General features: G+C 43.3%; 1 protein-coding gene across 2 annotated transcripts in view; it reads right to left on the reverse strand.

The window, feature by feature from the left end:
* Nucleotides 1–24985, reverse strand: part of PFKL (phosphofructokinase, liver type) — a 304230-nt gene that overhangs the window by 39689 nt on the left and 239556 nt on the right. For both annotated transcript variants that reach the window (XM_069225784.1, XM_069225783.1), the window contains exons 16-18: nucleotides 16755–16907; nucleotides 7371–7535; nucleotides 1340–1401 (exon numbers count right to left, since the gene is read on the reverse strand). In XM_069225784.1, coding sequence (XP_069081885.1) covers nucleotides 1340–1401; nucleotides 7371–7535; nucleotides 16755–16907 — 380 coding nt within the window. The remainder of the gene's footprint in view (nucleotides 1–1339; nucleotides 1402–7370; nucleotides 7536–16754; nucleotides 16908–24985) is intronic.

The following is a 24985-nucleotide window of genomic DNA, read 5'->3' on the forward strand; positions in this document are numbered from 1 at the left end:
CGGAGTGAGGGATTACAATGGGGATGCTGCTGCCCGTGGGCCTGGATGGCGCCAGGAGCGTCGGGGATGGTCGGAGTGGTACAACCGACTTGGGTCTGGATCCAGCACTGGATCCTTGGGTGCCCATTCTGTGCTGAATCGGCCACTGGAGAACCTGAAGAGGTCCCTTCTGACTCTGCAGGGCCCGAAGGCACTCCAATGGTGTTGGGCTGTTCAAAAATGAGGCACATGGCCTCGTAAAACTCTCTAAGTTGGGCAGGGATCACTCCCGCTCCCGGAAACTCAGGGAGGCACAGTCAGCCCAGGCACAGGCTCTGGAGAGAGAGAGGCCTAAAATGCAACACTCCCTCACCCCATCACCCAACGGACGAGGAAAAGTCAAAGAATGCTTCAACTTCTTATATTTCTTTTGGTGCCTTGACTTACCAGCTAGACCTGAGGGCTTGGATTGGGACAATGACGATGGAGGACTCTGTGTCCGATCCCAGGACCCTCCTCTTGATCGAGATCTCAACTTGCGGAGTCGAGCGTTGGGCTGCCATCAGCTTCAGGGACCACTCCCCTCAAAGCCTTCTGATGCATGGCCCAACAGTCAAAGAACAACTTCGGGTCCTGGTCTCGCTCCAGGCACCAAAGACACACAAGGTGCGGATCTATCACAGACATCATCCGATGACAAGAACCGTAGAGCTTGAATCCGGTCTTCCTCTATGACATCCTCGATTCACCAGGAGTTAAAAACTCAAAAACATATTTGACAAAAAGTAAAAAAAAAAAAAAAAAAAGACAGTCAAAAAGTTACTTGGGGCTAGCTCTCTTCAGATCAGCGCTTACTGCCGTGGAAACAAAAGAACTGATGTCAGCACGCCAGGGTAGTGCCTATATAGGAACAGCAAAATCATATCCGGCGTGGACAACAGATGTGGAGCCAATCAATGCAACATGATGGCGTGCGGGGTATTGCTCACAATATTCTCTGGATTCAGTCTGACGCCTGGGGGAAAATTCAAAAGTAAAGAATCTGTAACTAGAAGTCTCTATCAGATATGGACAAGATAAGGTGCTGCTCAGCAAAGAGGTGGTCAAAGACTGGAATCCCACAGACAACATCTGTCATGCATTTACCCAAAAATGTGCTCAGAAAGAATCAAAATGGGGCCACGTAATTAGTGACCAAGGCCTCAGAGAACCTTCAAGGGCCAGGAACTAACACACTTTTCTCTAGTCAATACTGTAAAATAGCAGTAACAATATGATGGTGAAAAGAATAATACTAAATTAGTAAAGCACCCAGAAAGGATGCCGCACAGCGTTTCGGTGGCCACTATTACGTTCTTACCTTAACACCAAGCCCCTCTGAATATCAGTCTTCATTTTATCAGTCAGATGCTCCACGTTAGCCTAAAGGGGCCAGGAAGATGTAAAGTAGCTGAAAAATCCATTGCGTTTTGTCATTTAAAATTTCACATTTCCAGAACATCTACAGGTTTTGCAAACTAACCATTAAACATCATTGCAAAAGTACTTTAAAATAGCATAGGTAAACATGCATATTGGCTCTCATGTTCAATTCTTTATTTTACCAAAATTAGCAGCATATTAGTGAGTTTGTAAACCACAGCCTAGAAAAAAACAGTTGCTTATGGTTTTTCTGTTAATTTATGTTATGGATTCTCACATAGTAAGTGCCACTAGAAGTCTATCCCCAGCTGAGGAGTAAAAGTGTCCCCATACAGCTGACCATTTTAAAAGTTAGGTAAAACACAATTCAGACTGTCCATCACTGGATCATTACTGAGGCTACATAGTAGGGTTCAAAATTAGATGCTGATTTATTTTGTACTTAAATAAGTACCTGTTTGCATATGAACTTGGACGATTCATTTGTATGAAATAAACAACCTACCCAGCAGTTGCATGCATTTTCATAAACGCGACCAAAACAACTGTCAAATGGTTTCTCCTGACCTCAGTCAATCAAACATCTGACCTTAAAAAGAAAGCATGTAACCCTGTGAGGCACAGGTGAGCCGGTGAGCCGGCGGGCCCCCCCAAATGCCATTGTCATTTGTAAATTTGTAAGGCACAAACTCTACCATTAGTGAAGCATCACAGCACTTTTCGGTAGGACAGGGGGCTCCCAGCAATTAGCACACTGCGCAACAACGCTGGATGAACTTCAGGATGCAATGCCGTGGTCTAAAGGGGTGCTAGGGATTGGCAGCTCACTGCTGAAAAGCTCAAGTGAAGCCTTTTTTAGTTTTCAAGATTTTTAGACATATAGAAGCCAAAAGGCCTGTATCTCCCAAAATACACTGCTATGGAATCCTGCAAGGCACAGTATTTGCTCTTTTTAACACTTTAATGCTGGGTGCATGCCATTTAAAAACTATGCCTTCCGCAATGTACAATAGATGGGAAATGGGGGTTTGAAACTGGAATCTGCACATCAGTTCTTCTCATTCTTTAACCACCCAGCCAAAACGTCACCTTCCATGATGCATGTACAGAGGACTGTGCCATTGTAAATACTTCCTAAGCCAGGACCAGGCTGCTCCCAATCAGCCTCAGGGCACTGAGAATAGAGCTCTGCCTTTACATTAACAGCTGGACTGTTCTCAGCTTGCTATTTAAGGGTCTGAGCTACCATGAACTTTGTTATTTGAATGTTACTTTGATATCCTTGAGTAAAAGCCAGTGGTACGCTCCTGTAATTATAGGATGGTGCTTTCTATTTGTGGGTCTAGTAGTTCCATGTAGGTGGTCCTTACTACAATTGAGTGTCTACTTCTTGATTAAAGCATCTCCAAAAGGAGATGCTTTAATCCCGATTTTGGTGACACAGAACAACTGTAGTATTTGGGGCTGTATGTGTATGCTATGTTCCTAGAATGTTATGAAAACAGCTCGTTGACTTTCAGTTGCTTGTGCCTTGTCACCTGTTTTTCCATATGGTATTCCTGGTTTCCTCACCATTAGGTAGCAAGTCCCCATCTGTGCATCATTTTGGGCTAAGCTATACAGGGACGAGCTCACTTCCTGATTCAGAGCGCTTGCTGGTGCTAGACTGAAAAGGAGCATTTCGAAAGTTATGCTCTTGAGTGCCAGCAGATGGTGTTGTGCGGCTCTGAGTAGGCTTTGTACTTTCCCAGATGTGATGGAACAGAGCTGCATGTAAGTGACACCCCTGCATGCTTACAAACAATTCTTGACTCTTTACCTTTCTGCTCCCTCAGATGCGGAGCATAGAACAATTATTGGGAACAGTGTACTGGTCTCTAACGTGGAATTTTTTTTAGATGTTAAAGAGGCCACTACAAAGAATGAGGAGATGGAAGGCCAAGGAGTAATGTGTGAATGGAATACCCACTCGAAGGAGTGTTTCCAAAGGTTAGTAACTTCTTCTTATGGATACTTCTAGCAATTAGAATAGATACTAAAGCAGTACCTCCTATTGGAGGGTGGCCTGGGGAGGGTACTCAGATGAAAACGTCCTGCAGGACAGATTGAGGGAAGTGGCATGCTCATTTGACCTGGCAGTCAAGGCAGTAGTGTTGCATCCATGCTGCAGCTGGGCATATATCAAAAACAGGTGCTTTGTGTGCTAAACGACACTAACAACCTTGGCCCGTGCTGAAATGGGCTCTCGGGTCCTCGGGGAGGTGGAGGGGGTGGAGGCAGGGGGTTGGCTTTTTTGCCAGTGCTTAGCACATTTTGATGCAGAGGACTCTTCTCATTGACAGGGTACGCTTATGCACCGCACTGCCCCTCTCTGCACCTGAGATGTGGATAAGGTGAATGATCTGCCAACATGAAAGAGCATCATGACCTTAGGGAAGAAAGCTACCAGGGCAGTCAGATCTACTTGTCCAAGAACAAGGCAGTGTAAGGAGGTTGTACTGAGAGCACTTTCAGTGCATTCACATGGCATGCTAGCATAGTGGCAATAAGGAAGACTGTTATCAGTGTCAAGGGCCTTAAGAGCAGCTGTGCATAAGCTCAAAGAGTGTACACATAAGGACTGTCAAGACCAGGTTGAAGTTCCACATGGCCATCACAAATGCTATGGAAGGAAACATACATGCTTAACCTTTTATAAAAAGCATCACAACTGAAGACTTAAACAAGGACTGTTGGTCCAGTAAACAGAGACAGACAGGCCAAAATAGCTGACAGATCACCTTTCACTGTGACCACCGCAAAGCCTTGGACAAAACAAACAAAAGGACGTTGGAAATTTTGGCATGTAAGAGGTCAGTGTCTCAGGTGCCAAACCAAGCAGTGCCCTGCATAGACAGACACCAAGGAGGAGTATCAGGGAGCAAGGATAACATCCAATCCACTCACAGGGCAATTCAAGAACAATTAGCTGCTGCTGGTCCATCTCCATGCATGGAGGTGTAAGTTGTAAAGATTAGGATGAAAGATTTTGCCCTACTGCTGAGGTAGGAGTTCCTATCGAAGCATAAGTTTGATCGGAGGACAAATGCTCATGCTGCGAAAGCTTTGGGTACTACACTCTCCTTGCCAAGTATGTGGCAACTAAGATGACTTAAGCCTGGGCCTTCCTAATAATCTTTAGAACCCGAAACATAACAGATACTTGTAGGAAACTTACAGGAGTTCATTGCACAATTTCAATTGGGATTGCCTTGAAGGAGACCCTAGCACCCAAAATCGCTGACATTGTGCATTCCCAAAGGTGGCAAATAGATCTAGCCAGGGCTTTCCCAGTGTGCCAAGAGGCCCTGCACCACCTCGGGATGCACATGTCACTTGTGATCTGCCAGATGCCACCAGCTCAGTTTATCTGCTCTGGTGTTCAAGGACCTAGACAGTAGGTTGGAGACTAAGAAGATGCCTTCTTGGCACACTGCCCACAAAGATTCATGACTGATCTTAAAACTACAGTTGGAAATATCCATGAGAAAGAGCCATATTAGTTGACTGACTTTTTCCTGATCTTGGAGGCCATTTCTTCTTTGTGAGCTTTTTTTCTCCATAGTTTTTGGTCAAGGTCTTCCAAGACTTTTTTCTTTTTGAAGTGTTTCAGTGTCTGTTTTTGGGGTCAATTGCCTTCGATTTTAGTGCTCATCAACTTTAAATTAAACACCTCGGCTAAATGGTCAGCTTTCGGAGCTGATCCCACTTTGAAGTCGGTCTGATGTATTTTGACAGATCCCTACTTGTGTCCTTTGTTTTTGACACAGAGGGGCTATTTTAAAAATTAGTTTTCAAATGATGAAACGTTCAGCATGCAGTTTATCAATCAACCTGGATGCCATATTTTGGTTTCAACAGTCGAATCTTTTTTTGGCACTAACTCTGGAACTTCAGTGTTGTGCATCTAATTTCTCAATGCCAAAGTCACTACACTTGTCTACGTTGGACTCTTCTCTAGCTTCTAAATCATCCTTCACCTTAAAAAAACAAATTGGCATGGGCAGGCCATGCTCATTAGGCTTCTAGAAATAAAGTTCCCTTAACTTTTCTATCACTACTCAATTTGCGAACCTTAAGTTGTCTCTATGCTCTAGGTTTAAAACATGAGCAAGCATAACAATTGTCTTATCAATGGTCCTTTGGCAAACATTGTTTAATGCAAACTTGTGATGGCAGGTAAGTGGAATGGAGTGCTCTCTATGTCCACCAAGAAAACGACATCTAACAGACCCAAAGGAAAAAAATCAGCTGAACAGTCATTGTGTGGCATTGTATAGGACTACAGGAAAAACAATTTATTTCTAAATTGGAGAAGAGAAATGTTGATGGGCAAAGCATTATTACTTGACTTTCTACTCTGAAACTTCAATGACAACGTCAAATTATGTGAAAACTTGACAACTTGTTTGCTTGCTACCAATTGAACAATAGAATAAAAATCTAAAATGGTAGGCATATATTGGAGCATTTTTATATGTATAGTATATATATATATATATATGTCATAATGAATCATTGTTATGCTCAATCCCCAAATTTAACAAGTTTGCGAAATGTTGATACAATTCAAGACCCAACCACTATACAATATAATAATGCATACCTCGAGTATATAGAGCAGGTTACTACTTCAAAATAGCTATCTCACCCAAATAATGTGTGTAAAAAAAAAAAAAAAAAAAAAAAAACGATTGACCATGAGTGTTTTATAAATTATTCTATATGCATTTATGGTCCGAGCGTGCAATCATGTCATTCTTAGAGGACTTAGCAATAATTCAAGTTTTCAGCTGTGTAGGGGGGGCAAGCTAACAAAAATTAAGGGGGAGATATGAAGGTGATCCAAAACCCACAGAGGAAACATGGTGGAGTAAGATGCTTGCAGTCCATAGGGAAATGAAAACACCCAAAGGACAAACGGTGATACAATTTAAATCCTTACAAAACAGTCATACTAGAGAAAGACCATTAAACAGCATCCAGTTCAGTCCCCAGGGCTCAACAGATGAAATTGGTGGCTTCTGGTATACCCAATGGTCAATTGCAAAAATGCAGTCTATTTGCCAATAAACTGCATCAAGGGACAAAGAAGTGAGTATTTCGTGAACTGCTGGAGGTATAAATGTAAGAACATACTCCAAGGTATTAATTTAACTTTTTTGCAGTTGGAAGTCATGGAAACAGAAAACCCTCCTGCTGCCCCTAGAATAAACTGCTAAGGGAGCTGGCTGTGTATCTTTCAATCATAGGAGAAATGTACAAAACCTTTGGTTTTCATGCATTTAAAACAAACCATGCTAGTTAGAGGCTTTCCAATACCAGTTAAAGTGTAAGGTCTGTATTAATACTGTTGGGTGGATATGTTCTGTAGCTCTTCAGCTGTGAGTTGTCAATTTACGCCTTTTCAACAAGTCTTTAGTGGTTATAGTCATACAGAGATATGAAAAGTGTTAATAACCCAACCACAAATGCACAAAAAAGGAGAAATTATAAAATTGAATGTTGTTGATTTGTATGAATAGATGGCTCAAGAATAACTGGCATTTGTTATATGCCATTTGGATTGTTTGACTCCTATGAATGCTGTTGGGGACCCTGGCTTGCACATGCGCACGCACACACTCACACACTATAATACAGTAACATTCAATGATTAACATGCCCAAAAAATGATCTCTTTGCTAAAAGGCCATTTTCGTGAATAATCTCCTGAAGCATGTAGTAGAAGATATCATTTGCTTTCTAAATTACCAAATTATACTTGCAACACATTGGAATGCCTACGAGATATTAGGCCCGGCTGTTTGCTGCCACAATGGGACATGGTTATTTTGTTTGTTAGCTGTTGAGTCCATTCATCCTTGTGAACAGCATTAAAATCTTGCGTGTAAAATGTTTATGACGAATGTGCAAAATTGGATATTTACCTTCAGGTCGTGAATAGTTAACTGGTCCTCATAGATGTAAGCAGCATCAGCTCCCACAGCAATGCCTGTCACGGTGGCCAGGTAGCCACAGAAGCCCCCCATCGTCTCCACTATGAACACACGACGCTTTGTCCCTGAAGCGGACTGTTTGATGCGGTCACAACTCTATGCGCCAAAAAAAATGCAAAAACAAGTGTTTGGCTTACACAACAACACCACATGAAAAAGTACATTAGTCAAAGTGTTTTTACATTTTTCAACGTGCTTTTTGATAACGGAAACAGGTTATACATTCCGAATTGAAAATGATTGGAAAAAATTAAATGGTAATAATACCAAAACCACTTGTCAATGTCCTCCGGGCTGGGCTGCCTATGATTGCACTTATTTCCTTTCACGAAGAGTGTGAGGAATTAGTCAAAGATTTTATGTCCTTTTTCATCCATTTCCAAATCTTTTTACATGTACAATACAATGTATGGTACTTCTCCCTCTTGGCAAGAAGCGTGTGTCACACCTCACACTACACTCTGTGATTTTTATAATGTGAGAATGCTCTCACTAGAGTGTGTGTACAGCAATGAGTGGGTGGTGGAATGAAGGGGATTCACGTTTGTGCATTACTTGACCTATGCACAGTGCACGGATGTAAATAATGAGTGACATACACAACCGCACAGGTTTGTGCAACTGTGCTAAGAATGTCAAATATGTCTCTCTTTTTTGTTCCAGACAAACAGAGAAATTCCCTTTTTATGGTTGGTATGAATATGCAGGTTTCCGTGTATGTTAATTTCACACCCTTATACTACATTGTAGTTTGGAAAAATGCAGAGAATAGGGATTTATAAGAGACATTGCGCCTAGTAAAAAGCCCAATGACCCGGAGGGGCAATAAGAAGGGCTGAAACAAGTCGACGTCTGATGTGTGGATCTAATAGCATCATTGTATACACCTGTTTTGACAGTGCCAAAATTACTCATAATAATCAATAGATTAGAAAACCCTACAGCCAATTTTAATTAAAGAGTCCTTTATAGTAAGTGATCCGCTTACAAATTGCCTCAAGCCCACCCATTCACACTAGGTGTAGTGGGCGAGGAGCCAATGATTAAGCATTCCATGTACTGTATCTGTGGATGAGGATTCTTTTATAAAATTTAAGAGATTCAAGGGCCCCACTATTCACCACTCACATTTTTCAGGGGGGATGAACAATATAGAATAACCCTCTCACCTTAATAGGACTTGTATTGACTGGGAAGCTGAGGGCGTCCTGGATTTCTTGCTTCTTAATCCCCCTAGTGGTATACATTAAAATGTGACATCCACATAACCCCCTCCAAATGCACACACTGGTATTCGCTACTTTAAAACACCAACCACATACATCTATCCACTCATCTTAGTGCAGCTTCTCTTGCCAGGAGCAATGGAACCATGTAGGAAGTTGGCTCTGTATGTGCTATTTCAAAGTAAGGAATAGCATGCACAGAGTCCAAGGGTTCCCCTTAGAGGTAAAATAGTGGTAAAAATAGATAATACTAATGCTCTATTTTGTGGTAGTGTGGTCGAGCAGTAGGCTTATCCAAGGAGTAGTGTTAAGCATTTGTTGTACATACACATAGACAATAAATGAGGTACACACACTCAGAGACAAATCCAGCCAATAGGTTTTGTTATAGAAAAATATCTTTTCTTAGTTTATTTTAAGAACCACACGTTCAAATTCTACATGTAATATCTCATTTGAAAGGTATTGCAGGTAAGTACTTTAGGAACTTCAAATCATAAAAATTGCATGTATACTTTACAAGTTATTGACAAATAGCTGTTTTAAAAGTGGACACTTAGTGCAATTTTCACAGTTCCTGGGGGAGGTAAGTTTTGGTTAGTTTTACCAGGTAAGTAAGACACTTACAGGGTTCAGTTCTTGGTCCAAGGTAGCCCACCGTTGGGGGTTCAGAGCAACCCCAAAGTCACCACACCAGCAGCTCAGGGCCGGTCAGGTGCAGAGTTCAACGTGGTGCCCAAAACACATAGGCTAGAATGGAGAGAAGGGGGTGCCCTGGTTCCGGTCTGCTTGCAGGTAAGTACCCGCGTCCTCGGAGGGCAGACCAGGGGGGTTTTGTAGGGCACCGGGGGGGACACAAGTCCACACAGAAATTTCACCCTCAGCAGCGCGGGGGCGGCCGGGTGCAGTGTAGAAACAGGCGTCGGGTTCGCAATGTTAGTCTATGAGAGATCTCGGGATCTCTTCAGCGCTGCAGGCAGGCAAGGGGGGGGTTCCTCGGGGAAACCTCCACTTGGGCAAGGGAGAGGGACTCCTGGGGGTCACTTCTCCAGTGAAAGTCCGGTCCTTCAGGTCCTGGGGGCTGCGGGTGCAGGGTCTCTCCCAGGCGTCGGGACTTTGGGTTCAAAGAGTCGCGGTCAGGGGAAGCCTCGGGATTCCCTCTGCAGGCGGCGCTGTGGGGGCTCAGGGGGGACAGGCTTTGGTACTCACAGTATCAGAGTAGTCCTGGGGTCCCTCCTGAGGTGTTGGATCTCCACCAGCCGAGTCGGGGTCGCCGGGTGCAGTGTTGCAAGTCTCACGCTTCTTGCGGGGAGCTTGCAGGGTTCTTTCAAAGCTGCTGGAAACAAAGTTGCAGCCTTTCTTGGAGCAGGTCCGCTGTCCTCGGGAGTTTCTTGTCTTTTCGAAGCAGGGGCAGTCCTCAGAGGATGTCGAGGTCGCTGGTCCCTTTGGAAGGCGTCGCTGGAGCAGGATCTTTGGAAGGCAGGAGACAGGCCGGTGAGTTTCTGGAGCCAAGGCAGTTGTCGTCTTCTGGTCTTCCGCTGCAGGGGTTTTCAGCTAGGCAGTCCTTCTTCTTGTAGTTGCAGGAATCTAATTTTCTAGGGTTCAGGGTAGCCCTTAAATACTAAATTTAAGGGCGTGTTTAGGTCTGGGGGGTTAGTAGCCAATGGCTACTAGCCCTGAGGGTGGGTACACCCTCTTTGTGCCTCCTCCCAAGGGGAGGGGGTCACAATCCTAACCCTATTGGGGGAATCCTCCATCTGCAAGATGGAGGATTTCTAAAAGTCAGAGTCACCTCAGCTCAGGACACCTTAGGGGCTGTCCTGACTGGCCAGTGACTCCTCCTTGTTTTTCTCATTATCTTCTCCGGCCTTGCCGCCAAAAGTGGGGCCTGGCCGGAGGGGGCGGGCAACTCCACTAGCTGGAGTGTCCTGCTGGGTTGGCACAAAGGAGGTGAGCCTTTGAGGCTCACCGCCAGGTGTGACAATTCCTGCCTGGGGGAGGTGTTAGCATCTCCACCCAGTGCAGGCTTTGTTACTGGCCTCAGAGTGACAAAGGCACTCTCCCCGTGGGGCCAGCAACATGTCTCGGTTTGTGGCAGGCTGCTAAAACTAGTCAGCCTACACAGATAGTCGGTTAAGTTTCAGGGGGCACCTCTAAGGTGCCCTCTGGGGTGTATTTTACAATAAAATGTACACTGGCATCAGTGTGCATTTATTGTGCTGAGAAGTTTGATACCAAACTTCCCAGTTTTCAGTGTAGCCATTATGGTGCTGTGGAGTTCGTGTTTGACGGACTCCCAGACCATATACTCTTATGGCTACCCTGCACTTACAATGTCTAAGGTTTTGTTTAGACACTGTAGGGGTACCATGCTCATGCACTGGTACCCTCACCTATGGTATAGTGCACCCTGCCTTAGGGCTGTAAGGCCTGCTAGAGGGGTGTCTTACCTATACTGCATAGGCAGTGAGAGGCTGGCATGGCACCCTGAGGGGAGTGCCATGTCGACTTACTCGTTTTGTCCTCACTAGCACACACAAGCTGGCAAGCAGTGTGTCTGTGCTGAGTGAGAGGTCTCCAGGGTGGCATAAGACATGCTGCAGCCCTTAGAGACCTTCCTTGGCATCAGGGCCCTTGGTACTAGAAGTACCAGTTACAAGGGACTTATCTGGATGCCAGGGTCTGCCAATTGTGGATACAAAAGTACAGGTTAGGGAAAGAACACTGGTGCTGGGGCCTGGTTAGCAGGCCTCAGCACACTTTCAATTGTAAACATAGCATCAGCAAAGGCAAAAAGTCAGGGGGCAACCATGCCAAGGAGGCATTTCCTTACAAACCATTTCACCATAATCGTTCAGTGCCACTGCCAATGCAGTACTAAAAAACATTTTCGTGCATTTCGGGGCTTTCAAGTTTGTGAATGTGATTTTCATATCTCCTTGAACACAGCAGATATAACATATAAGTACTTTAAATAGTTATTAGTGTACAACCTTTTCATAATTTTGTATACAAATTTTAACATTCACATATAACACAGAAAAGGAGCCATTCAGCACCATTGGGGAAACCACCATCGTCCATGACAGAGATATCTTTTAATGTAACACTTTAACAAGCAGACGAAGCAGCTCACATTACACAGTCATCCGGTAGAATTACTCTATGTTGTTTCTAAAAGGGACACATAAAAGCAAAATGAACTAAAGACTTAGGGTGTGGACCACCTTCAGTGCTGGGGAAAAAGCAAGTCATGTTTACTTAAGTAGCCTTAAGGACATCTCTAAAACGAAAAAGACAAATCTGGTTTATTGGCTACATTACAGAGTTTTGAACTAGGGGCCAGATGTACTAAACCTTCTCGTGGTCTCAAAACGTGCAATTCACTAATTAGTGTTTGTGACCACTAAAAGGTTCCTGCCTTTGCAATAAACTCATTTGCCAAATTGCTAACGTTTTTGTCAGTTGGAAATAGTTTATTAATCAGTTTTTAGATGGGGCATGTGGTGGGTGTCCTTTCCAAATAGTGATTCCGTACCATATGTATCAATGTTTTGCAACTCGTACCAGTCGCAAACCACTTACAAGTTACCGTCTCCTCAAGAAAGGTGATGATCCATTTGCAAAAGAGAAGACGATTTTGGGAAATGTTTGTGGGCGAATAGGCAGTGGTGCAGAAAACTTTTGTTTTTATTTCCTTTAAGGAAATCAGACTTCTTTAATTACCATAAAACCCTTATTATAAGTCAGTCACAGACATGGTGTTCTACTAATCCTAACAGGCTACCATCTCTGATCTTCTGCAATCGGAGGGGGTCCCGAAACATCCCTCATAAATATTAAAGAGATAGGCCAGATTGCAATCCTCTGCTAATCCATTTCTTTTTTTTTTTTGAGAAATGGCCCATTCATACATAAGTTGGTTTGAAAGAAAAAAGAAACAAAGACTTTCTGGTAGTAAAAAAGTAGTCCAAAACTGTAACCAGTATTTGAGACCAGAAAGTATGTACATCTTGCTATAGGAAACCTAATTTCTACGCTTGGCGTCCTTATTCCCAGTCTCTTATCTACTTTCTTTACTGAAGGTAAGATCATTTACAAGATGGCTGAACAATTAGCTGTCACAGCCATTCGATTGGTGTGGTTCTATATTAAAAAGCAAATATACTTCAACAAAATGTTTCTGCAGAAAAAGTACCCATTTTTTCCAAAGCTTCTCCGCCAATCCATCAAGAAAAGGGTAGGTTTCTGCAAAGGAAACCTGTTACACCCTTTTTATGTTTTCTGATTTCATATGTGCAATAATTAATTTCCAGATTTTCCAACAGAAATTGTAGCCACTCTAGATGTTGTACTTATCACGCGTTAGCTTTTTTGCCAGACGGTATTGGTACCAGGGTTTCCTAGTGGACATGGCACAGTTGTAACTCATAACCTACCAGATATCAGATTATTCAGTTCCCTCCATGTCCCCCCAATCTTTCCTTCAGTGCTTAGTGTCTCTGTCCTTGTTAATTAGAAATCCCCTCGTTTTTATTAGGGTCGAGCCTGGGATAGCATGCGCTTGCGCATGCGTATCACATGCGAGTCGCTGTAGTAGTTAGAAAAGAGCTTGGAGCCCCACCCATGTCACGTCAGTGTCATTCATCGGTTCATGGGCTTGCCTTTTAAAATCTGCTTGCTTTCATTAGTGGAAGGCACGCATACGGCATGCCTTTTCCGGAGGTTAGCCCTCCTCAAGCACAGCAAGCAAGTACTGAAAACATATGAGGACTATTATTTATCTTTTTTCGCAGCGCAATCTCGCTTGGCAGAAGTTGAGCGCTTTGCATGACATCGACCCTGAGACCGTTTCTATTTCCATTTTTTAGCAGCACGATCGCGCTAGTTTTTTTCCATTTAATGAGGCAAGAAAAGTCCGGTTGGGATTTTACAACTGCTAATAGCTCTAACTCTGAGAAATGCGAGACCTGTTCCATTACAAATGCTTGCTTTGATCTGCATTGGATTGTATATGCACGTTGTTGCTCTCCTCTATTATAATGCTTCACTATCATTAACTGAGTATGTGTATTCATTTGTAGGTACAGCTGTAATAATCATCCCTAATAGGAGCATTTAATGTCTTTTCTGCGTAATGTTATCGGGAAGCCAGACAAGGATGGTAACATTTTTCAATCTCATATGAAAAGGCTACATGAGCAATACCAAAGAGCAAATAGACCTCAGCTAAGTACACACTGCAAAGGACAACAGTGATCTAAACAAATGTATAGTAATGGAAAGTAAGGGATTAGAAGGGAGTAAGTAAATACAGATAATGGGTGATGCGGAAACAGCTGAATGTTCAACTGTTTTTTCATAATTATTTTGCAGATTAAAATCCATTAAAAGTTGTTGAAGTCTTTACTGAGCTACCTACAAAGCATTTTCCTGTAGCGAAAAAAACAAACACATTCTTGACTGCCATGCAGACTAGACAAACCTCAACATAATTGTCATACGACTCGATATTGACAAATATACTGCTAAAATAGGTGTTTTTAGCAAACATCCCACACAAATGTTGGGGTCTTACGTGATAATGAAAATGACAAGGGACAAATGCAAGAGCATTATTTAACAGGGAAACGACTAGCTTTCATGCTTGCATTGTCAGAAGCACTGTAACAATCACACAGTAGGTTGAGGAGAATGAATAGGTCTTGCATCCTTGCATGTCTTCTGTTTCTATATTGCTATGAGGATAATCTGCTGTTCTCTCTTCCTTCACAGACCAGTTCAGATTGTGCTAAATTGAAGATCGGCTAATGTACAATCTTGTGTCTTTGAGATTTATAATAATTATAGGCGTAGAGGGCAGAAGGTAAGATAAAATGATGTACCTAAAAGGAGATAGACAATAAATTGACTGGTTGATGGAATTTAAATTCTTGTTAATTTGTACACAGATTAATTTGACCTTACTGTAGGAAGCTGGCTCTTCCAAAAAAGAGGTCCAATGTGTAAAGAGTCCAAGCAAACCCCAAAGGAATGACAGGGGAACAACTGACAACCCAAATGCCCTCTTTTGTGGTAGTGTGGGCGAGCAGTTAGGCATATCAGAGGGTAGTACTAAGCATGTAAGGCATACACATAGGCAGTAAGTGAGAATCACACTCAATAAAGAAATCCAACACCAACTTATAAAAATAACGCATACCTTTATATGAATTTAGAGTAGGCTTTTTTACCGACCTCCCGAGAGCAAAGGCTCTCGCCCCTAGGGGTCAGAAACTCATCTGTTGGTGGCAGGCTGGCGGGAACTAGTCAGTTAGCCCACCAGCAGTTGGTAGGTTTTCTAGGGGCACCTCTAGGGTGCCATTGGGGTGCATGTATTAATAAATCCATCACAGGAATCATTGAGGGCTTTTTAATATGAGATGTTCAATACCAAACATCCCTAGATTCAGTGAAGCCAACTTGTAGCTGGGGAACTCGTACTGACCGGTGTCCAACACATTTAATTAAAATGGCTTCCCTGTTCACGTACTATGTCTAAGAATCGACAAAGGCATAGCAAGGGCATTTCTACTCCTGTGGATATGTCCACACATGTAAAATAATGCACCCTGCCATGGGGATGTAAGGCCTGCTGTACAGGTGACTTGCAAGTGTTACATGCATTGTTTAGGGGACATGGCACTCAGGCTTGGTGCCAAGTCGTGTTGTCACGTTTTGGAGCCCCTTAACACACAGTTTGCAAAGGCAGTCTGTATGAGGTTGGTGCTGGGTCCCTTGGAGTGCATAGGTTATTCTGCAGCTCTTAGGGACCCTCTTTAGTACCTATGCCCTAGGTGCTAGAGGAACCATTTACTAGGGATTTACAATAAAAGATGCTAAAGGTCTGGTCACTTGGGATCAAGTGACCAGGGGTCTTGTTTTTGATGAAGGAACACTGGCACTGGGGACCTGATTAGCAGGAATCCAGTGCACTTCAGTCAAACTTACATTAAAAACCAATCAAAAAGTGTGTGTGCGTGGGGGTAGGGGTGTGTTTGGCTTCTGTAACCAGAACCCAGCTTCCTAAACTCACATCTAGCTCAAAGTCATTAACTGTAAAGCCAATCTTGAACTCAAACCAGATGGTTCTCTCCTTCAAATAATCCAATTCTGGTTTCAGCAGTATACTTCCTCAAAGGTGACCCTAAACTCTAAACATTATTTGAAAAATATTCAATAAATCTCCCATTCTTTTTTTAGGAGATGACTGCCGACTCAACCACACTGATTTTTGTTCCTCTGTGTACAGTCAGAACAAAATCTAAATCTAAAACATTTTTAGAAATTATCAGCTAGATGTACAAAGCATTTTCACGGGAGCAAACATTCTGATTCAGAGTTTGTGACTGCTTTTTTTTCCATGTGCAAACACCATCTCAGGAATCTCTAAGGTTTTACTAACTCACCAAGTCCTAAAATGGATTGCAATCCATGCTGATTCGGTATTTTGAAGAGGTAAGTTGTAGGCATAATTTCCAAATGCCAAATTGCTATGCAGTGTATCAATTTTTGCCACTGTAATTAGAAAACATTGATGTTATCAACTTCCGAGTTGGCGTGGCAAAAGGGAAGATGTCCCATTCCTCTTGGTGAATGTAAATTCAAACATTTCACAATAGGGAAAACACTTTCTTTTAGGAAAGCAGGGTACATTTAAAATAAACAGTTTAGTTTGCTTAGAGGCAATCACAGACATGGTAGTCTGCAGACCATAGCAGGCTGCCATTCAGGTGATTGCCACCAATCAACAGGAGTCGCAATTTGGGACCAATCTCATTGTTATTAATGAGGTTGGTTGGATTTCAATCAATCCAGTTCATTAGGATGTGAACCGACCTGTTCATACACAGGTCACTTTAATGGCTGCAAATAGTCAATAAACAAAATTCAACCACTTTTTGCAGCCACGTTTTTAGTACATCTGGCTCTACATCTCTAAAGAACTTACAATACATATACTGGATTTGGCTTCTATGCACCCACTGTACATTAAGCATTGTGAAGATTGTAACCATACAAAAACTATCTTGTAGTATCTGCTTCTAACCTCCATAGCTGCATTAACAGCGGTGTCCGAGCCGATACTGAAGTCTGTACCAGGAACATTGTTACTAATAGTGGCAGGGATAACACACATAACTATGCAGAGTTCCTCATAAAGTCCACGTGCTTCAACCAGCTGTAGTACACCCTCATAAGCCTGCAAAATAAAAGAAACCTTAGTTAATAAATTACTTTTGTAATTTGTATCACAGTCATAAGAAATAAATGTGCCCTATACTATGCAGGTTTTTCCCCCATTAATGCATGTAATTATGAAACATTACGTTATTTAAAAGAGCGTACAGTGAACATCGAATAATTTGTTGCATTTAGAATGCCTACTTTATGCTACTTAAGGGAACAGATAAGGAAGATTAAAACGTAAGGCTGATGTGTAGAGGCAACAGGGGACCAGTATTGGAAATAGTACATTCTTTTTCATTAGAGATCTGAGCAGTTCATAAACACCTCCTTTATGACACATATCAAACAATATCTCAATCTTAAAATTCAGCCATATGCAATTTTCCACAACATAGAATGTATTATTCATGTTATGATGTCAGTATTTGCATATCGACTTCTACCACTAGTAGTAGATCCTTAATCTGGGCACACTTTTCATGCTGTTTTATTTCAACCGACAGAATTGCTAAGGTGGTTTGATTGCAATTGATTTAATGTATTTAGTAGATATTTGTAAACATCCAGTTTAGTAATTGTTCTTGTCATTTAATGTTATAGCAAAATGAGTTTGTTCCTGCGTAAGAGTGATTGCCAATGGTTTATGCTACCTGAACGTATTTCTCCCATTACCTCTTATGTGTCTGATATAATGCACTTATTGGCTACGGGTATGTTCAGACAAGGGTTTCTTGTTTGCTGTGCCACAGGGGCCAAGCTATGCCTCAATAATGAGGTCTAACAAGGTAGAAACCATCTTGTGGCATGGATATGGTATAGATGGGTGTGATAAAGGGCATTACAATTTTATACTGAGTTGGGTAGGAGGTTGTGCATAGCCTGACCTATACAGGCTGTTTTTTTAAGTGTTTTTTAATAACTTTGTTAACAACTGGTGTGCCCCGAGTATATGATATGGTTTAAGCTATCTACATTGCAATGGTTTTAAGATTTATGGGACTGTGGTATGGAGGGGGGAGTGCTACTGAATTGGCAGCTGGTTGTAATCTATATGAATGTCTGAAGAGTCTGTGTGGCAACATGAATGTAAATATTAATGTTATACTTGACACCAATGAAAATGTTCAAACAAATTGTCACTGGTTTCCAAATGTGTAAGATGTTTTAATGAGAGAGGATATCTCATGTGATGATTGGTTGTCCTATTGCACAGGAGTTCTAGACTGAGGTCAGTCTTCACTGTTCCTTCACGCTCAAAGTAGATATTGTTAAATCTCTTCTCATTTTATTGTTTAATACATTTTCCTCTGCAAAGGTATTTGACAGTTTTGAAAACGTTTGGCTAGTAAAAGCTTTGATTATATACAATGCCATGTTTCTAAAAAACTAGAACTCTACTATTAAATTGCAATGAACAATTGGTTAACGCAGAATTCACCAGTGGTGAATCTGGAACGTTCTATCACCTTCAGTGCAAGCAATAAGTGTGGAATGTTTTTATTTGGGCAACATTCCATTTTTTTGGTGGACACTGAAATGTTTGTACTGGGCTTCAAACAACAAATGTTGAGTACTTGCTTAAAACAGCAGCTTGTCAGTGTCTGAAGTGTAAATGTTGAAATCACAGAGGCCTGACTTTAAAAGGACCGATTTTGGTGAAAAAAGTAATTAAATTAACCATGCCTGATACACTATATAAAGCACTACATAATTATAAACTGAATATACAAACCAGAAAAGATTGCAGCGTAGTGTGAATTTTAATTCAATACGTTGACGTAACTAAGCCATATGTGTACTAATTGAGAGTCGTATTCTAATATTTTTTAAGTTCATATGAAATGAGCTTGGTGCAAAATTGGTGAGCTGCTCTTTAAATCTTTCCAAAGTTGCTAGTCATTCTGTCATGCAACGCTATTCTTGCTTCATATTGTTACTTGCACCATCAAGGCAGGCTCAAAATGTACTTCTCGTGAAATGGATGCGTCACACCTAGATATACTTTAAACATATCAGTGTTTTTTATTTAAAACGTATTTACATTTCAAAGTGGGTAGTGAGACTGGCTACAGACTCACAGAAGGTTTCTTGGGGGAAATATCACCACGTTTTGTTGTTCTAAGGTGTGATGGACACATGAATTTTAAAGCGACCAAACAAGAGGAGCAGGTAGAAGAACTGGTTCGGGGGTGGCTTCCTTTTCAAATACCTCTCTATGCAATTCTGTAGACAGCCTTTGTGTTGTGTGATGCTCCTCACAGCAGGGTAGCCTCCAGCCTGGAACACCCACAGCAGAGGCACAGAGGTGTGCACTATGCGCACCTGGCTATAAACAGCCACAAAGACAGTGATAAGGAAAGGGAGAAAAGGCTGATCTCACCTAAAGGATCCTTCTCACCGTGTACAACAGACTGCAGTCCCTTTCACCCCTGCCATCTACCAAGTGGCAGTGCTACAGGAAGCACCTAATCACATTTCTATAGGAGCCTTGTCTCCTTTGTCCTCACTTCTCTGTCTTGGTATCCTCCCTCTGCATCCTGACACACTGCCACTGTCTGGGAAAAGAACGCCACCCACAAATTGTGAAATATGCCTGGGACGTCCAAAAAGCAACCCACAGGCCATAATCACTCTGCTTTTATTTATACACATACTGCATATACTAAAATAGCCACACAACAAACTTGGCAGGGCTAGGTGACAAAACAGGGTACAAATCTGGTTGCGCATTGGCAAGACCTTCTCGGCCAGTGCCAAATAACTAAGTGTTAGTGAATGAGTAGAAAAACATTCTATTTACAGAATAGTGAAGGAAGACCTTTAAAGAAGATATCTTTTTATGCGCCAACTCACCTTGTTCAACATACAGACCCTGTACCATGGTTCGGATACTCCAAACTATGCTTAAAAGGGCTGTTGTACGCTTGCCACACTAAAGGTGAGGCCTCTTAATGTTTAAATGCTGTATACACTCTTGGAAACAATTTTTTTTGAATGTCTGCCATGGATATGGAGCACTATGTATAATGTTTCTCTCTACAGCCTAAATTCTCCAACTGCTTGCTAACTCAGAAAGCCTTCTCCTGCTATACTGTAAACCCTGCATGAAAAATTGACATTGGCTTACTCTGGTTTGATTCCTCTACTTTCTTTCTTCAGATTGATCTTCTTCTTATCCTCCATCCTCTACATACCCTCTTTTGCGGAGTATAGCCTATCCTCAGTTTCAAGCCTGTCTCTATCTTTTTTATTGTAATTCTGCAATTGTCTGACACGTAATTTCATAGATCAAAACCTCTCTTTAAAACTGTATCCTTGTAATCTAACATTACCTCATCTCCACCAGCCAATCCATCTCACCTACCATTCACCTGAAACCACACAGCCCCCACCAATGAGCACACTGACTTGGTTTTAAGGTATCACAATTTAAATGCATGCAATTTTTCTTGAAAGCAAATTATTAATCACAATAACGACAGGACTAACCGTTAAGCTTGATCTCCGGAGCAGTGTGGTACTCCTCATAAAGCACTGCAACACCTCATCAGAGGTAGTAAGCGCTATATAAATCTATTCACAATTTTTACAGCTAGACAATTAGAATTACTACAGCCAGACATATACTGAGCACTGGGAGGGAAGTAGTCACCGTGAAACGTAGGACTTTGAATTGATAATTATACTTAGCACAAACTTCAGGTTTTGGCGAGGAGCTGGATGTACGTTGATGTGGAAATAAGCATTGTTGAGAGTGGATGTCACCATACAGTCCGCTGGTCACATGAGTGGAATGATGTCCTGAAGAGTAGTCATTTGAAAGTGGCTGGATATGAATCACAGAATCTGAGCGGCTGTAGATAAAATAAAGGACTGAGCAAAGTTTCATCCCTTTCGAAAATTAGGACATTTTGGTGCATTGGCCCAGTTGGTGCACTGGCAAGGTCTCTGTTGTTTCTTGGGAAGTAGCATTTGCACCTCTTCCAACAAAAGATTGTAGTAGCTCTTGCTAAGCTAGTGGGGGAGTGACGGGTGATTTTGAGGTACGGTATTAACTTTCAGACAGTCATCATGGGCGATGTTGGCTAGCACCCACTGACCAAGTTTACAGTCTACCACTGGACAAGGTCAAACCTCAAAACTTTCCTCAGTTGTTGTATGGTCAGGAAGAATTTGAGTGAGGTCATTGTTTGGTGCCGATGGTACATCGTCCTTGAGCGCTGTTATCCTCAGGGTGGTATTTCCTGATGCTAGTTTTTGAAAAAGCCACTGAAAACTGACTTTTGCTGCTGATGTTGAAGGACACCCATAGCTTAAACCATAGTTTTGTACTCTTTAATCCAGCATCTCATATACTTGTAGTGCAACAGGCATTGACCACCAAAATGTAGGATAAGATGCTGATGACCCTTTATCCAAAGTCTGAAAATTCCAAGCAAGGCCTGCCAGTATAGGTGGATTCTGGTGTTAATCTGCCTGGACACAGGAACAGTGGCATCCAAGGCCACCTAATGTTGGCACTGGAGGTGATTTTTCCCTATTGCACTTTAGGAAAGTGCCCTCTTTCTTGGAATTATTACCTCCATTTTCTGCCTCTTGTCTGTGTGTGTGACTGTGTTCCCTGGGATCCTGCTATCCAGGACCCCAGTGATTATGCTCTCTCCCTTCTAACTTGGTTGCTAGCACCCTTTTTCACCCCACATTTGTCATACTGGTACCCCGCATGTAAGTCCCTAGTATATGGTACACAGGTACCCAGGAAATTGGGGTACCAGGGGATCTCAATGGGTTGCAGCATGTATAGGGAGCCCATGCAAAGTGTTCTGCAGGCCTGCCATTGAAGCCTGCGTGAAAGGGTGAATGCACCCTTTCACTACCAGGTCACTGTAAGTCACCCTTATGGTAGACCCTCCTAGCCCAGAGGGCAAGGTGCAAGTACCTGGGTGTGAGGGCATCCCTGCACTAGCAGAAGTGCACCCATGAACTCCAGCTCTATTTTCCTGGGCTTCGTGAGTGCGGGGATGCTATTTTATGCATGTACTGGACATAGGTCACTACCAATGTCCAGCTACATAATGGTAACTCCGAACCTAGGCTTGTTTGGTATCAAACATGTCAGAATCATACCACAATACTTTTGCAAGTATTGGTTGTATGATTCCATGCACTCTGAGGGCTCCTAAGGGGACCCCAGCATTGCTACCACCAATCTTCCAGGGTTTTCCAGGCAGCCCCAGCTGCTGCCACCCCTCGGACAGGTTTCTGCCCTCCTGCTGCTGGATCTGCTCAAGCCCAGGAAGGCAGAACAAATGATTTCCTTCGGGAGAGGGGTGTTACACCCTCTCCCTTTGGAAATAGGTGTGACTAGCTTGGGAGGGGTAGCCTCCCCAAGCCACTGGTTTTGCTTTGAAGTGCACATTTGGTGCCCTCTGTGCATAAACCAGTCCACACCGGTTCAGGGACCCCCCCAGTCCCTGGTCTGGTGCAAAACTGGACAATGGAAAGGGGAGTAACCACTCCCCTGCCCATCACCACCCCAGGGGTGGTGCTCAGCACTCCTCCAAAGGGCCCCTGGGTTCTGTTATCTTGTTTCTAAAGTTGGCAGAGAACTCTGGGAGCATCTGAGTGACCAGACCAGGCATGTGACATCAGAGCCCCCTCCTGGTAGGTGCTTACCTGGTTAGGTGACCAGTCCCTCTTTCAGGGCTATTTAGGGTCTTCCTCTGGTTTGGGTCCTCAGATTCGGCTTGCAAGATTCCAGCAGGACTTCTCTGCAACCTCCACTTCAACTTCTGGCCTCCGGAACCGCGACTGACCCCTCTAGGAACCGACAAGCTGCAGATCCACAAGGAAGACTCTTCTGCAACACTGTATCTAGAGTTCCTGCCAGCTTTGCAACAGTTCCCTCGCCGTGCATCCTCAGAAGACTGCAACTCTTCAGCCTGCACAAGAAGAAGGAGGAATCTCCCTTGAGGTGAAGGAGTCACTCCCCTGCAACCACAGGCACCTACAACAAGCGATGACCGGCTGCGTGGATCCCCTCTCCTGCTGAGCTGCGTGGATCCTTCATCACGGATGGTGGTCCGGAGTAGTCCTTTTGGTCCTCTCTGCCAGCTATCCAACTTAGGTGGAGGTAAGCTCTTTCCTTCCCTATGCAGGACAGTACCCTCGTGCACCATGTCTCTTGAGGCTGCCAAGGCTTGTTTGAGTCTCCTCCAAGGGATCTTTGGCGACGTGCAGCTCCAGTCCCCAGCACCCCTTCCTGCAAATCCCAGCCTCCTGAGTGGTTCTTTAGCGGCGTGGGATCCTCCTTTGTAGTGCTGCGTGGGCTCCTTCTTGCAACTTCTGTGTCCTCATCTTGTGGGTGTTGCCTCTGCTCCTGTGGACTCTGTGATGCCTAGGGTCCCCTGTGACTCCCCCTCTTGGGTTGAGTCCTCCTGGGCCTTGCTGGTTCCCAGCAGCACCTCTTTTCCTCCAACCGCAAAGTTGCCTTAGCCAAGGCTTGTTGGTGGGATTCCTGCACCGACACCCGTCTGCAATCTTCCTTCCAGCGTGGAACACCTTCTGCATCCATCAGGAATTCTTCTCCGCCTTCTTGGCTGCAGTGCTGACCTGTTGTTCTTACCTGACCAACTCCTGCACCATCAGTGTGGTGGGTAGGGGCTCCTGCCCCCACTGGACTCTGTTGTACCTCCTGGACTTGGTCCTCTCGCTCCACAGGTCTTCTTTCCTCAGGCAGGAATCCACCGCTAGTTTTCTTGCAGCCTTCTCTGGGTGTCTTCTTTTTCTTCTTTTCCTCCTTTTGGGTGGTTTGGAAGAAAATCCAGTGTTTTACTCCTGTATTCCTGGTCGCTGAGGGGGTTACTGTGATACTTACCTTTGTGGTTTTCTAATACCCCCAGCTCCCCTCTACACAGTCTACTTACCTAGGTGGGGGTACCTTGTTCGCATTCCATCTTTTTAGTATATGGTTTGTGCTCCCTCGAGGGTCATTATTAGTTATTACTATTTGCACTGTTTTCTAACATTTTCTATGCCTATTTCTGATTGCTAGTGTATATATTTAGTGTATTACTTACCTCCTAAGGGTGGGTCACCTATTGTTGTGGTGATTTGTGCTAAAAATAAAGTGCCTTTATTTTTGTAACACTGAGTGTTTTCTTTCATGTGTGTAAGTTCTGTGTGACTACAGTGGTACTGCATGAGCTTTGCATGTCTCCTAGATAAGCCTTGGCTGCTCATCAACAGCTACCTCTAGAGAGCCTGGCTTCTAGACAATGCCTACACTACACTAATAGGGGATACCTGGACCTGGTATAAGGTGTACGTACCTCAGGTACCCACCACACACCAGCTTCCTACATGCACAATATCCAATACCTGTAGGAAGCTGGCTATCTATCTACGAAGTGTACTAATGTAAGGGGACACCTAGCAGATAGTCCAGAACGACAACAGGGTTACAATAATAACCCCCAAAACTCTCTTTTGTGGTAGTGTGAGGGAACAGTTACACTTATCGGAGGATAGTGTTAAGAATTTATTGCACACACAGAGACAGTAAGCAAGACACACTCAAAGAAATCAGACACCAATTTATAAAAAATAACATAGAATTTTATATTAATTTAGACATTAAGATCATCGTAATCAGGTAATTATTTTTCGAGTTATCAATTTATTAAGTCACAATAAAATATACTTATTCTGTGAGCTTCAAGCGGTAATGTTATCCTATTGGGAATAAACATATACTGCATAGGGTCAGTTAGCAACGACTTACAGGACTATTCTCCTTGACTTAAGGTGCGTATGGGGCAAAGTCCAAGGCAGCACTAACAGGTCACCTTGGGGGGGGGGGGGAGGGGGGATATGGGGCATCCAGGTGCAGAGGTGCGATTAGGCATCGGGAGCCCCGTTCACTTTAATGGGAAACGGTCCAGGGGCAAAGAGGCTGCAAGGAGATACGCGGGGCCGGTTCGGGTGAACCAAAGGGGGTGAGGGCTCGTGTCTTCAGAGACTTGGGCATGCAGGGCCACAGTCAGTCCACTTGAACTCAGGCTGTGAGGTTCATATGCAGTGGTGCTTGAG

The sequence above is a fragment of the Pleurodeles waltl genome, chromosome 3_1 (assembly GCF_031143425.1).
Source record: "Pleurodeles waltl isolate 20211129_DDA chromosome 3_1, aPleWal1.hap1.20221129, whole genome shotgun sequence".
Lineage (NCBI taxonomy): Eukaryota > Metazoa > Chordata > Amphibia > Caudata > Salamandridae > Pleurodeles > Pleurodeles waltl.